The 13,979-nt window shown below is 38.4% G+C and overlaps 1 protein-coding gene across 1 annotated transcript in view; it reads left to right on the top strand.

The window, feature by feature from the left end:
- The window catches only part of Scamp1 (secretory carrier membrane protein 1), an 86,288-nt gene that overhangs the window by 18,175 nt on the left and 54,134 nt on the right, over positions 1-13,979 (top strand). Inside the window, exon 2 of the mRNA XM_070031214.1 lies at positions 2,974-3,051. Within this exon, the coding sequence (XP_069887315.1) occupies positions 2,974-3,051 (78 nt within the window). The remainder of the gene's footprint in view (positions 1-2,973; positions 3,052-13,979) is intronic.

The following is a 13,979-nucleotide window of genomic DNA, read 5'->3' as shown; positions in this document are numbered from 1 at the left end:
AACCATATTAAGATTTAGCTTCTTTTTGTCTGCACGCCATAACTAATGTCAGCTTTATTATTATTTTTTATTTACTGGGTAAGAGGCCTGCCCTTGGGTTTGACCTCAGGTCCTAGGCATTGTCTCTGAGTTTTTTTTTTTTTTTTTGGCTCAAGGCTAGTGCTCTACCACTTGGGTCACAGCTCCACTTCTGGCCTTTTTGGTTCTTAATTGTATTCATGGACTTTCCTGCTGGGGTTGGCTTTGGACTGCAATCCTTAGATCTCAGCTTCCTGAGTAGCTAGGATTATAGGCACAAGCCACTGACACCTGGCTCCTAATTACCCCATATTTATATTTTATATTCAGTCTCATCAAGAAATACGATCTGACTAACTGGATTAGTCATCCAATCTAGATCACTTCTGTTGGGGTATGCCTAAATCCCCATGTGCAGCTCTAATAATGGTTGCCTTTGACACAGTGGCCAGTTTCTCCTCCTGGACTCAGTCTTGTAGCTAGAACACTGTCTGGTGAGATCTAGATAGCTTCCAGTCCTGTGTTGTTAATGAGTAATATTTTGCCAGTATATCTCTGAAATATATTTTGAGAAGATATAATGTAGTTCCGAGGAAAAATGCAGATATAATTTTGCTAGGTATTGCTAATTTTTAACAATTTCTGTTTCAGTGCATGTCGAGAGTATAGCAGACTTTTGGATTTTGTTTTTGTTAATCTAAAAGGTAAAAATTATATATCAATGCAGTTTTCATTATGCATAAAATCAAACATCTTCATCTACACATGCTGAATTGTCTTTATAATTCCACTTATTTTTTAGGAAGTATTTCTTGATTATTACTGTCTTGAAGCATTACTATGACTATGTTTCTCTAGAGTGGAAATACTCATTGAAGAAACTGAGTATCACCAGGAATGTATGATTAAAAGAAATACTCATTTCTTCTTCTCTCTCCCTCCCTCCTTTCTTCCTCCTCTTCTTCCTCCTCTTTCTCTTCCTCTTCCTCCTCTTCCTCCTCCTCCTCCTCCTTCTCCTCTTTCTTCTTTTGAGGCAGGCTCTTGCTATGTAGTCCAGGCTCACTTAGAATTCTTAGTCCTCCTATCTCTACCTCTAAAGTGCCAGGGTTAGAGTTGTATCACCACATCTGACTAAAGACTTGTTTCTTAAAAGAAGTTACCATCTAATATTTTGTGGAAAGGCTTGCATAAATATCTTCATGGCTTAGTGAAATTAATGCTAATTGGGGATGACAAACATTGAGTTTGGTAGGGAGAGCATATCAGGATCATTGCTTAGCATATGAGATAATTAATACCTGGATTATCTTTAGTGAAGAGATGGTGATTAATAGGCCCTCCCTGCTTGGCCGAGGAGTCCAGCTAGGAAAGGAAATATATGGTGCCTACAGACTAACCTGAATTATTGGTATTGTGGATAGTGAGCATGGGTCATTTGGAGTTGATGACACTTGCTGCTTTTCCACTCTAAACCCTCTTCTGAATGAGATTAGCTTCAGCAGTGCCTAGCTGAAAAATTAAGATATTTATGTTTTTATTTGCTTTTTTTCCCTGAGGCATTGGTCACCTCTTGATAATCTTTCTGTTCCTTACTTTTTACATAAACTTGGAATGAGAACCCCAGGAAATAATAGCTAATTTTTCATCCTTATTGAAACGTTTCCCTCCTTACTATTTCATTGTTTGAATAAGTCTAAAGCCTTTGTTATTCTGAATTTATCATTACCATTTCATTTTTTTAAGTGGTGCTGGAAATTTAACCTAGGGACATTCCCTTGCCAAGAAAGCACTGTGTCACTGAGCTACATCCCAAGCTTCATCATTTGCCTTTGGCCAAGGTGGAGGCTCTTCTACAGTAGCTTGTTTCATTTGGCTAATGGAAAAGGATCTGTCAAGGTGAGGGTGATTATGGAGGAGTTGATAAGCTGGAAAAGTAGGTGGGCCTGGGCTAGATGGACAGAAGCTTTGTATTTTATTTGAGGAATATGTATTTTACAGTTTGAGAAAAGCTTTAAGTGGATGAGGGACAGAGGAAAGGGGTTAGAGGAAGGGAATGACAAGGTTAGCTTTGCATTTTTGAAAGGTAGAAATAAAAGTACAAGTAGAAGAACTAATAAAAAAATACAAGTAGAAGGGCAGGAGCAGTATTTTTAACTTGTTAGCAGTGTAGGTTTTTAGGCCACACTGGAATACTGAATGGGATACAGCAGTCTGTATTTTATTTGATTATTATTATTCATGCTAAAGTTTTAGACTAGCAATATAAAGACAAATTAGGCTACTATACAGTTTGTGAAATGCTTTCCATATAAATTATATAGTTGAAATGTTAATATTTGTGCTTTATATTCAAAATCAAGAGAAAATGCCTAGGATTTTATGATTAAGTAAAGAAGACCAATATTAAACAATTTGAAAAGCTGGGATAATGTTCTAATGTACTTGGAAGGGGAAGACTATCTAGAATGGTGTAAAAATAAACTATAGTCAAGTAAAGATTAACTTGAGTGGAGGAAAATGAGAGTGTCATAGTATTGACTACTCTGGATGTTGGCTGGATTTGACATTAATTTGTAATGTGCCTGAATTGGCCCTTGGGAAACATCTGAACGAAGATATTAGTATAACATGGGAACCCTTGTGAGCCCTAAGGAATGGGTTGTGGTGTTACCCAAGATTTGTTCAGGTGCTCTTGTTTAGTCAGTTTTACACAGCTAGTAGGCAGTCTGCTGTCCACTTTATAGAATAACAGTTGAACCCAGTTTTTGTTTTTCCTTGTGGGTATGAGGGTTTAATTTTTTCTGAGGATTTGAGTTTGTCCTTTGTTCAAATGTGTCTTTTTTGTTGTTGTTGTTACTTTTGTGGGGTGACTAAAAGTAGGGATACAGCAAATACATAAATATCAAAATAATGCCTTACAGCATGAGTAATTTTTTTCTTTATATTTTATTCTAGGATCCTTCTGTTACTCAGGTGACAAGAAATGTTCCACCAGGACTTGATGAATACAATCCATTTTCGGATTCAAGAACAGTAAGATTATTCCTAATTGGACTACTCTGCAGTGTTTAAGTAGAAAAAAAAAAATAGAGATTCTATTTTAACTTTTTTTCTTTTTTGGGGGCAGTCCTGAAGCTTGAACTCAGTACCTGGCCACTGCCCTTGAGGTTTTTTTTTTTTTTTTTCAAGACTAGAGCTCTACCACTTGAGCAAAGCTTCATTTCTGGCTTTTTGATGCTTTAGATTCCTAGGGACCTTCCTGCCCCAGTCCTTCCAAGCCATAATCCTCAAATCCTAGCCTCTTGAGTAGGCATAAGCCACTGGCCTCTGGCTTCTGTTTTCTTTTTTAATTGCTTGGTTAAATTTATATCAAATACTGTTGATGTTTTGTTTAGAATGTAGCAAGTTAGGTATTTTAAAATATGAAGGCCATCAGTAGTAATTGAAAATCAACTGCTCTAGTGAAATTCCTCACATTTTCTTTTATAATCTGTAACTTAGTACTTAGAGTACTTAAAAGAGAGAAATGTTTGTTGACTACATGTTTGCTTATGATATATAGGCTGTTGCTTTCTGACAATGGAAACTTGTGGAACTGTATATTTCTGTGATTGTCTTTGGAATTATGCTATTTTGAATATTACCATCCCTCTTTCTGGAACTTTACTTGGTCTAGGAAAGCATATTTTTCCCTGCAGAATTTAGTTTTGATTTATAACATGCAAGAATAAGCCGTATAGAAGTGTAATTGTTTGCTACTCTGAATGTAAAGTATTTAAGGGACTTTCTTACCTTATCATTATGGTCCTGATTTCTTGTGGTTAGAACATATTTTTAAAAGCTCTTGGGGCTGGGAATGTGGCTTAGTGGTAGAGTGCTTGCCTACCATGCATGAAGCTCTGGGTTTGATTCCTCAGTACTACATAAACAGAAAAAGCCAGAAGTTACACTGTGGCTCAAGTGGTAGAGTGCTAACCTTGAGCAAAAGAACCTCAGAGACAGTGCTCAGAGTTCAAGATCCAGGACTGGCAAAAAACAAAACAAACTCTTGATGATTTTATTGTGAATCAGATTAGAGAACTTGAGAGGTAAATTCTGTAGATAACTTCTCCAGCAAATAGTCTTCTATACTTGCATGTTTATCTTTTTTTAATTTTGGGGCCCGGTCGTGGGGCCTGAATTCTGGGCCTAGGCACTGTCCCTCAGCTCTTCAGCTCAAGGTTAGCACTCTACCAATTGAGCCACAGCGCCACTCCGGTTTTTATTTCTGCTTATGTGGTGCTGAGGAATCGAACCCAGGGCCTCATGCATGCAAGGCAAGCACTCTACCACTGAGCCACCTTCCAAGCCTTTGCATGTTTATCTTAGACACTCCTCAGAACCCTAATTAGCTCTAGAAATGTTAACAATTATCTGAAAGATATTAAAATTCTTCAATTATATGCTTGGATTTACATCTCAGTATAATTATTCATAACTGATTGTCATTCCTTCCTGATAATATGTTTTTTATAGTCTAGAAAATAGTGCTGAAAGAACATGGTTTCTGTTTGGAAATTTCTTTAAGATATATTAACTCCTTAGTTTTAGGAGAACTTTGTATAAAGTATGACCAAAAAGAAATATATTTTGTCTTTGTTCCAGTCCCTGCATGTGGCTTCTAAAACTTGTGAAATCTCCAAAGTCTTTTACATATTAATGAAATGACTGGGGTGGCTGGTCTCCTAGCTAGCTTTAGGATAGATACTGTCACAGAAAGAACCAAGCATGATTGGAGATTAGAACTTTAAACCTGCCCTTCAAGAGAGGGAGGGGAAGGCCTGGAGATTGCATTAGTCACTAATAGCCTATGATTTAATCAGTCAGGCCTAGGCAGTGAAACCACCATAAAACATTAAGAACTTGGAGGGCTGGAAAGTACCTGATAGCTCTAAGCTGTCACTCGTATGTTTTGTCCTTAGATTTCTTCCATTTGACTGCCTTAGAATTATATCTTTTATAATAATAAAAATAGTAATAGCAAATTGTTTTCTTCAGTTATGTGTGGTTCTTAAAAAATCATTAAGCTTAAGAAAGAGCTCGTGGAAACTAGTTGCCAGGTACACTTGCTAACCTGGAATTTATCACTGTATCTGAAAGGGGGCTGAGCTGTCTATACTAGTCCTGCTATGTAGTGTCAGAAATGGACTGAATTTTTTTTTGGAATATAAGTTATATTATTTTATTTATTTTTTTAATTTTTTATTGTAAAGATACTATACAGAGGGTTACAGTTACATGAGTAAGGTAATGAGTACACTTCCTATTGAGCATTGTTACCCCCTCCATTGTTTTCCCCCTACTATCCCTTCCCTCCCTACCTTCCTTTAAATTGTGATTAAGTGATTACATAATTTCCCAAATTTCATAGTATTGTGGAATAATGATGCTCATTTAAAGTCACAAGCTCATTCTAACTTTCCTGGAGCAAATTGTCCATCACGGTCTATAACATATAACGGTGTACACATATACACCATACATGTGGTCAGCAGCATGGGGATATTTAGTAGTGGTTCGACCAGATGAGTGGAAGTTCTTTGTTTCTTAAGTCCTGTTAATTTTGTCGTATCACCTAACATTTTGGATTTAACATCCACTAATCAGGGAGACCATGTACCGTTTGTCTCTTTGCTCTTGGCTTACCTCGCTCAACATGATTTCTTCTAGCTCCATCCAAGAAATGGACTGAATTTTTGTACTCAGTTTGTGTCCAGAGAGTTGGAGAATTGGTAGATGGGAAAAATGCCCCACACATTTGTTGTCACAGTGCTGTGAGCAGAAATGAACAGAAGCCCCAAAGTAAAAGAGTTAAAATAAAAATGAACTTTAAAATTTCAATAGCCCTTACTACATGAGTAGCAACAAGATCCCAGGTCTGGGATCTTGAAAGTATGTAAGTTATGTTGAAGCATGTGTGAAGGCCAGTAGTAGATCAGTTTGACATAAAAGTTGTGATTTCATGTAAATCTATAATGCACCTCATAGTAAATTGGTGCTCAGAATTTATGAAAATATATTTAGTAGTGGCTGTTTCCAATGAGAAAAAGAAAGCTGTTACTTCACCGTATGTCTTTCTCCTTATATGACTTCTGTAGAATGGAGAAAGGAAACAAGACTACTTTTAATGTTTGCTGACATAGATGAAGAATCATTAGCACCAATGATATATATAAATTCTTAGGGATATAATAATTGAGAGGACTTCTAGAAATATATTTACTGGTTTTTAAAGTAGCGTTTGAAATTATTTTTATCAATTGTAGTATTTTCTTTATCAACTTGTGTACATTGTATCATGTGATTACCTACATTTACCTTATTGAATTTTTACAACATTCAAAATGAATATTTAAAATTTTTACTTTATAATACACAAGACATCCAGTTAGTAAGCAGTAGTAACTCTGTGTTTTCTTCCTTCCTTCCCTTCTTCTCTCCTACTCTTTCTCCTCTCCCTCCTTTCCTCTTTCTCTTTCTCTCTCCCCACCTGTCTCTTTCTGGCAGGGCCTCATGCTTGTTAGGCAGGTGTTCCACCACTTGAGCCAGGCCCTTAGTCCAGTAACTCTTATTTTCTGTTAAGTTTTTATCTTTTATATTTTGCTAGTGCTGTTTTTAAGAGATAGAGCCTCAAGAAGATATCTCTGGTTTTTGAAAAACTCATCTAAATAAAGTCTTAACACAAAAACACAGAGGATCTTGAAAAAATACAGAAACCCACACACAAGTGTTAAGACTTTGTAGTCACAGCTAGGTTTTTTGAAAAGAGTAGTTCCCCCACACACACACATTTTTTTTTTTTTTTTCTGGTCATGGGGCCTGAACTCTGGGTCTGGTCCCTCAGCTCTTCAGCTCAAGGCTAGTGCTCTACCTCTTGAGCCACAGCGCTACTTCCGGCTTTTTCTGCTTATGTGGTGCTGAGGAATCGAACCCAGAGCCTCATGCGTGCAAGGCAAGCACTCTACCACCGAGCCACCTTCCCAGCCCCTAAACAAGTATTTATATATCTTCCTGCAATTATATAGAATTTAATCTAAATTAAAAAAATGCAATGTTACTTTCATATAGTAAATGCCCAAATTACAGTATTCTTAACCAGTGAATATGTGTATGTGTATGTGACTACCAATAATAATGTTTCTTAGTGCTTCTTGTGATCAGCACACATCTCCACAGAAGTCATTGGTATATTCTGAAAGAGGCTAGTTTTGAGTAGGCATATAGGCAATAATGAGAAGTCCATTTAAAATGAAATATTTCTTTTAGATTTGAGGTATTTCAGAACCAGGAAAATTCTTATGAGAGAATTTAGTACATTTTATGGTGGAAAACCCAGTTGAAATACTAAAAACACCTAAACATTTTTTTTTTTGCCCTTGTGTGGTTTCAGAAATATGTCTTTTTTTGTGTGCTTGAGACTATTTAAAAAAATCAGCATTAAATGTACTTGGATAATTGACGAAGGTGATATGCTACATCTCAGTCCAAATACTGTTTTAGTTGATTGATAATACTCATATTTATTTTAGAAAAGTATTTGTGAAAATGAAACGTACATCTTGCATGATGGGGTACTTGAGGCCAAGAGGCAAGATTGTTCAGGGGAATATCTGACTGCATAACCTAGAGTTACCTTGTTCTTTAAAAAAATAACTTTCTTATTATTTATAGCCATAAAGTCAGGGCTTTTCACTTGCTAGGCAGGTGCCCTATCACTTGAGCAATAGCCCTAGCTCTGTTTTGCTGTTATTTTTTTGGATTGAGTCTCCTAATTTTGCCCTGGGCCAGTTTCTGACTGAGATGTTCCTACCTCTGCTTCCTACATCACTGAGATTACAGCTTGTTGGTTGAGATTGGGTCTCACATTTTGCCTTGCCTGGTCACAAACTGTGATCCTCCCAATTTCTGTCTCTCACGTATTATAGGTATGTACTACTATGTCCAGTCTTAGAATTGGTTTCTTTTTAATAAAAATTTATTTGAAAGGTACTTTAAGGTATTTAAGGAAGACGAGTAACTATTAATAGTTTTGTAATCTATATATTCATTCTGTTGTTATATAAGTTCAGAGAAAATGTCAGAAGGTACCTTACAATACAAACACATAGTTGGTTGGCTTTTGAATGCTTGAAATGTGACTAATTTGAATTAAGATATACTATAAAACTTTTGAGTTATGAAATGTTTTTCACTTGCATTTACAAAGTGTTTTCCTCCTGAGATTATGTTGACAATAGTAGACAGGTTCCCTTATGCCTGAATTACTAGAATTATCTCATCTTTAAGGGACATTTATTTTTATTTTGGGGGAATGTTTCTCTTTTGAGTTAGAGAACAGTTTAAAATGCCTATTGCAGCTTCATTCTCACTTGTTGCAGGCTTAGGTTGCAGGTTGGCTTTGTGGCTTTGACAGAAATTCTTCTGTGTAGCATTGAGGGCTGGGATGGGAACACCTATGTTGGGTCTGGGGAAGGAAGTACATTGTTACTTCTGTCAATCTTTAGGGACATTTCTCAGGTCCTAAATGCCATTACAGTTAGCCTGTTTCCTTTTCTGCTAGTTGCTGCCATGGGTGATTTCTCTCATATGTTGCAAGCAGCAAGTCTGTACTTGTTGGCCAGAAAATTCCAGCTTGTGCTAGCGTGACATGCCCAGATGGTATTTGAAGATGAGGGACATAAATAATTGATTTATGTAAGAAAGACTTGTCTCTAACATCATTCAAGACATGGAGCATCAGAAGATTTGACTTTTAATCTGGGTCCTACCGATAATTAGTGGTTAACTTGAGGCAAACCATCTGACTTCTTTGGAATTTTTTTCCCATGTGTTACTACAGAAGTAGAGAGGGAAAATGTTGAGTCAAATAATTTCTCATATTACCCCCCCATGTGTGCATGAATGTATGTGTGTATATGTTGGTAATGATGCTTGAATTTCAGGCTTTGTGTTCTCTCCTGGGTTTTTCAGCACAACATTGGTGCTCTACCACTTGAGCCATACCTCCTCTTTTTTGCTGGTTAATTGGAGAAAAGAGTCTTTCAGATTTGTCTGCTCACAAAGACTTTGAACAGTGATCCTCTGATCTCGGTCTCCTGCCTGAATACCTAGGGTTATAGTTGTGAGTCACCTGTGTCCATCAAGTGTAGCTGAGGCTGGTCTGGAATTGGTGATCCTCCTGTCTCATCTTTGCCTTGTTGATTTGCTGGTTTGTACTTCCATCTGTCTGAAAATGAGTCAGTAAGGTTTCTGCTGAGAAATCCATTGATATTTTTATTAGTCAGTAGAAATTCTTTTATATGTGACTTGTTTTTCTATTGCTTTTTGAAAATTCACGTTTTGTCTTTGATAGTTTGATTATATTGTATCTTGGAGAGGACATCTTTGTGTTAAATATATTTGTGGATCTCCTTGCTTCATGAATATGATCTGTATATTACTCTCAAGACTAGGGAAGTTTCCAGCAATCATTTTATTAAATAAGCATTGTTTCTTCATGAGATTTCAGATGTCAAAAATTGTGTATTTAATAATGTTGCCTAAATACCACAGGCCGTCTTCACTGTATTTTTATTTTTTGGTTGGTTGTGGGGCTTGTGCACGGTCCTTGCACTCTTCAGCTCGAGGCGAGCTCTCTACTGCTTGAGCCACAGTGGCGCTTCTGGTTTTCTAGTGGTTTATTGGAGATAAGAGTCTCATGGCCTTTCCTGCCTAGGCTGGCTTTGAACTGTGGTCCTCAGATCTCAGCCTCTTGAGTAGCTAGGATTACAGGTGTGAGCCACCGGCGCCCGGCTTTTTTTTTTTTTTTAAAGCTCTTTTTCTTACTTGCTCTGAGTCACAAACACAACAAAAAAACATACCTTCAGATTCATAGATTCTTCTGTTCGATATGGTGTGCCAGTGAAGCACCCAAATATCTTTTTTATTTATTTAATTAATTTATTTATTTTTATTTATTTGGTCAGTCATGGGGCTTGAACTCTGAGCCTGAGCCTACAGCTCAAGGCTAGTGCTCTACCACTTTGAGCCACAGCATCACTTTCACTTTTGTAGTGGTTAATTGGAGATAAGAGTCTCATGGAGTTTCTTGCTGGGGCTGGCTTTGAACTGCAATCCTCAGATCTCAGCTTCCTGAGTAGCTAGGATTACAGGCATGAGCCACTGGTGCCTGGCTGATTTTATTGATTATTCACTTCTAAGATTTTTTTTTTCATGTTAGCCATCTCTGTTGAATTTCTCAGAGAGATCTGACTTGTTTCTTGGTCTGGTTGAATTGCCTATTATTCTATAGCATTTGGCTGAGTTTCTTATTATCTTAAGGAGTTCCTTAGTATGTTTCTGTTTCTTTGGGTCAGTTATTAGAGAATGAATTGTGTTCCTTTGGTAGTGTCATGTTTTCTTTCTCTTGTGTTCCTGTACTGATGATGTCTGCACTGCGCAGTTCTTTCATTCTTTACAGTGATTTTTATAGTGGAAGACTTTTTAACTTGCAGATGAGCCTGAGGGTGCTGGTTGGACAGAATGTAGAGGTTCTGGTTGTGTAGATGCGGTAACAGTCTATATGGCTTCCCTATTTGTGATCAGTGGTAGTGATTACCACTGGTGCCTTACTGTTCTAGGCTCCAGGAGTTAGTGGCAGTGATGATGGCAGTGATGATGACACTATCAGTCGTTAAGGCAAGAATCTGAGAGGTCTTCCTGTTCTAGATCAAGGGTCTTAGAGATCTTTTTGGTTTTGCCTCCTTACAGTAGGGAATTTTAGCTGAGAGAATTTTGCTTTGGGGTCTAACATTGCTCACAGGCAGCCAAAGACACTACAATTTAGGCATAGGTGGGGATCTATTCTAAAGCTCTTGAGCAGCTATGGGGTTAGGTTTCTAGGTCAGCATCTTGTGAAACTGCTGTTGCATCTGTGAATTGAGATGTTTGTCCATTTTCCAAGGCGTAAGTGGACATCATTCTCTCTCTAAGCTAGTTGTTGCTCAGAGGCACATACCAGCACTGTACAGGGGGCTCCGTCATTGTAGTTCTGACCCATCGGGAGCAGGGCATAGCACAGGTGTAGCTCAAGGGTATTCTGGATTCTCAAGCCTTGGAAAGTAGTGTAATGCAAGTTTGGGACCTGGAACCAACGGCACAGGGGCAGCTTAGGATGTGGTAATGAGGTAATGTGAGATGAAGCAACATGCAAGGTGACTGTGGAATGGTAAAGCCGGGTTCTATGGCTGCAAAATGGTAAGATATTGCTATGACCTGGTGCCCCAAAGGGCAGGAAGCACACTGTGATTATTCCCCTTGGACAGGTATGGTGCCTCAATAGATTGGAGTTTGGGCAGCTAGTACAGGTCCAGTTGGTGAGGTATATGGCTCTTTGGCCTGGTGAGCAGCGTGACAAAACTTAGCCAAGGCTCTGATTTTCTCTGATGCAAGGCACCAAGTTGGTATGATCCCAGAAGATGCAGAATAAGCAGAACCTCTGGATCTCTAGAGATGGGGTGCCACAAAAGTTGGCCTGTAAGGCATGGGGATGACTGCCAGAGGGGACAGTGCATAAGAGCAGGCCAAGTTTCAGATGCATATTACTGGGGGTGTTGTTAACATTGTAGTTGAGCATAACGGATGGAGGGATGCAATAGCTACTTGCCCCTGGAGCAGGACATACCGGCTGTGGCTCTGTTTACAACATGGTGCAGAACCATAGCAGCACAAGCCAGAGTGGAGGTGGTGGGCAAGTAATTACCTTCTCAGAGAGACCATTAGCCCGTAGACTAGAGAGTGCACATTCAGCTGTGCTCAGAGCCTGTGAGTGTCCAGTTGTAGAGACTACATGATATGACTGTGGCAATTAGCATGTTTACCTTTTCCTCACAGAAGTCCCTGCTTTCTCAGCTGATTCTGACTGGGGAGGGGGGGTGGAAACATGATATTTCCTTCCAATTTCCCCTTGTTCATTCTGGGTTTTTGTGCTCCAAAGGAATTCTGCTGATTCTTTACTGTCCTTTTGTTTTTTCCTTAGTTGAAATGTTTCAGTTATTTTATTTCTTTTTAGAACACAAGAGCCCTTGGAGCTTCTAGTTGGCCATCTGGCTGCCATCAGTTTTGTTTAGTTTTGTAAGGTACTGCCAAACTGCCTTCCAAACTTGTATCATTTTTGAATTTCAATCAGTAACAGAGCTCCTGTTCCTCTATAATCTCTCCAACATTTGTTGACAGTGTTTTGGATTTTGGCTATTCTAATAGGTGTCTACTGGTATGTTATTGTTTTGATTTGCATTTCTCTGATGACATGTCATGTGGAACATCTTTGCATTTGCTTACTTGCCACCTGTGTATTTTCCTTTGAAGTATACGTGATGTCTTTTGTTCATTTATTAATCAGATTGATAATTTTTATTGCTGCATTTTAAGAGCCTTTAAATATTTTGAATATTTTGCAAATATTTTCTTTCACTTGATGGCTTATCTTAATTGTTGACATTGCCCTTTGTAGAACAGGAGTTTTTCATTTTTTTCTGGTGCCATTTCTGGGGCTTGAACTCAGGGCCTATGCACTGTCCCTAAGCTTTTTTTGTTTGTTTCTTTGGTTTTGTTCAGGGCTAGTGCTCTAGTATTTGAGCCATACCTCTGCTTTCAGCTTTTTGGTGGTTAAGTGGAGATAGGAGTCTCATGGACTTTCCTGCTCATACTGGCATTGAACTGCAATCCTCATATCTCAGCCTCCTGAGTAGCTAAGATTACAAGCATCTGGCTAGAAGTTTTAATTTTACTGGACTCTAGCTTGTCACCTCTTTCATGGATCATATCATTGATTGTTACTTTTGGATCTCTAATGTCCCCTCCAAAACTCATGTGGAAAAGACTTAGTCCCCAGCCAATAGCATTATTGGGAGTTGGGTAACCTTTAAGAGGTAGAACAAAATGAGAGGAGGTCAGGTTACTATAGGTGTGTCCTTGAGGGTGATACTGGGTTCCTTACTCTCTGCTTCCCAGCTGCCATGAGCTAAGCAGCTTTTGAATTAAGCAGCTTTTGTCCACCATGTGCTTCTGCCCGATGTTATGCTTTGCCACTCACTCAGCTCCAAAGGCAATGGGGGCAAATGACTATGAAACCTTTGAAACCGTCAGCTGAAATAAACCTGTGTTGAATGTCTCAGATATTTCATCACAGTGACAGAAAGTTTCTAATGCATTAGAGTTGCGTCTAAAATGTCATCATTGCCAGGTATCAGTGGCCTAGGCCTGTAATCCTAATACCTCAGGAGATTAAGATCTGAAGATCATAGTTTGAAGCCAGCCCAGGCAGGAAAGTTCATGAGACTCTTATTTCCACTTAACAAGCAAAAAGCTGGAAGTGGAGCTGTGGTTCAAGTAGTAGAGCACCAGCCTTAAGGGACAGTCCCAGTACTGACACACACAAAATATCATCACCAAACCCCAGGTTACTTATCTTTTCTCCTATGTTATCTTCTGGGAAGTGTATGCTTTTGCATTTTATATTTATATCTATGGGCCATTTTATTTTTGTTCTGGTACTGGGGCTTGTACTCAGGTACTTAGCCTCTTGATTGGCTTTTTCCACTCAAGGGGTTAGCACTGTACCACTTGAACCACACCTCCAGTTATAGCTTTTTGCTGGTTAGTTGGAAATAAGAATCTCAAGGGCTTTTCTTCCCAGGCTGGTTTGAAACCTTGATATTTAGATCAGATCAGGGTTTCTAAAACTTGGTGATTTTTTCGCAGGTATGTTCTTTAGATGTTAGTCTGCAGGTTTTTTGAAAATATTTTTTAATGTTGCAAAGGTGATATATGGAGGGGTATGAGTTACATAAATCAGGTAATGAGTAAATTTCTTTTTGGACAATGTCACTCCTTTCCTCAGTTTTTCCCTCCTGACCCCACCCACAAGTTGTATAGTTAGTCTG

Source organism: Dipodomys merriami, unplaced genomic scaffold (genome assembly GCF_024711535.1).
Source record: "Dipodomys merriami isolate MVZ:Mamm:240054 unplaced genomic scaffold, mDipMer1.0.p SCAF_20, whole genome shotgun sequence".
Taxonomy (NCBI): domain Eukaryota; kingdom Metazoa; phylum Chordata; class Mammalia; order Rodentia; family Heteromyidae; genus Dipodomys; species Dipodomys merriami.
The sequence above is the reverse complement of the archived record's forward strand: the minus strand, read 5'-3'. Positions and strand labels throughout refer to the sequence as shown.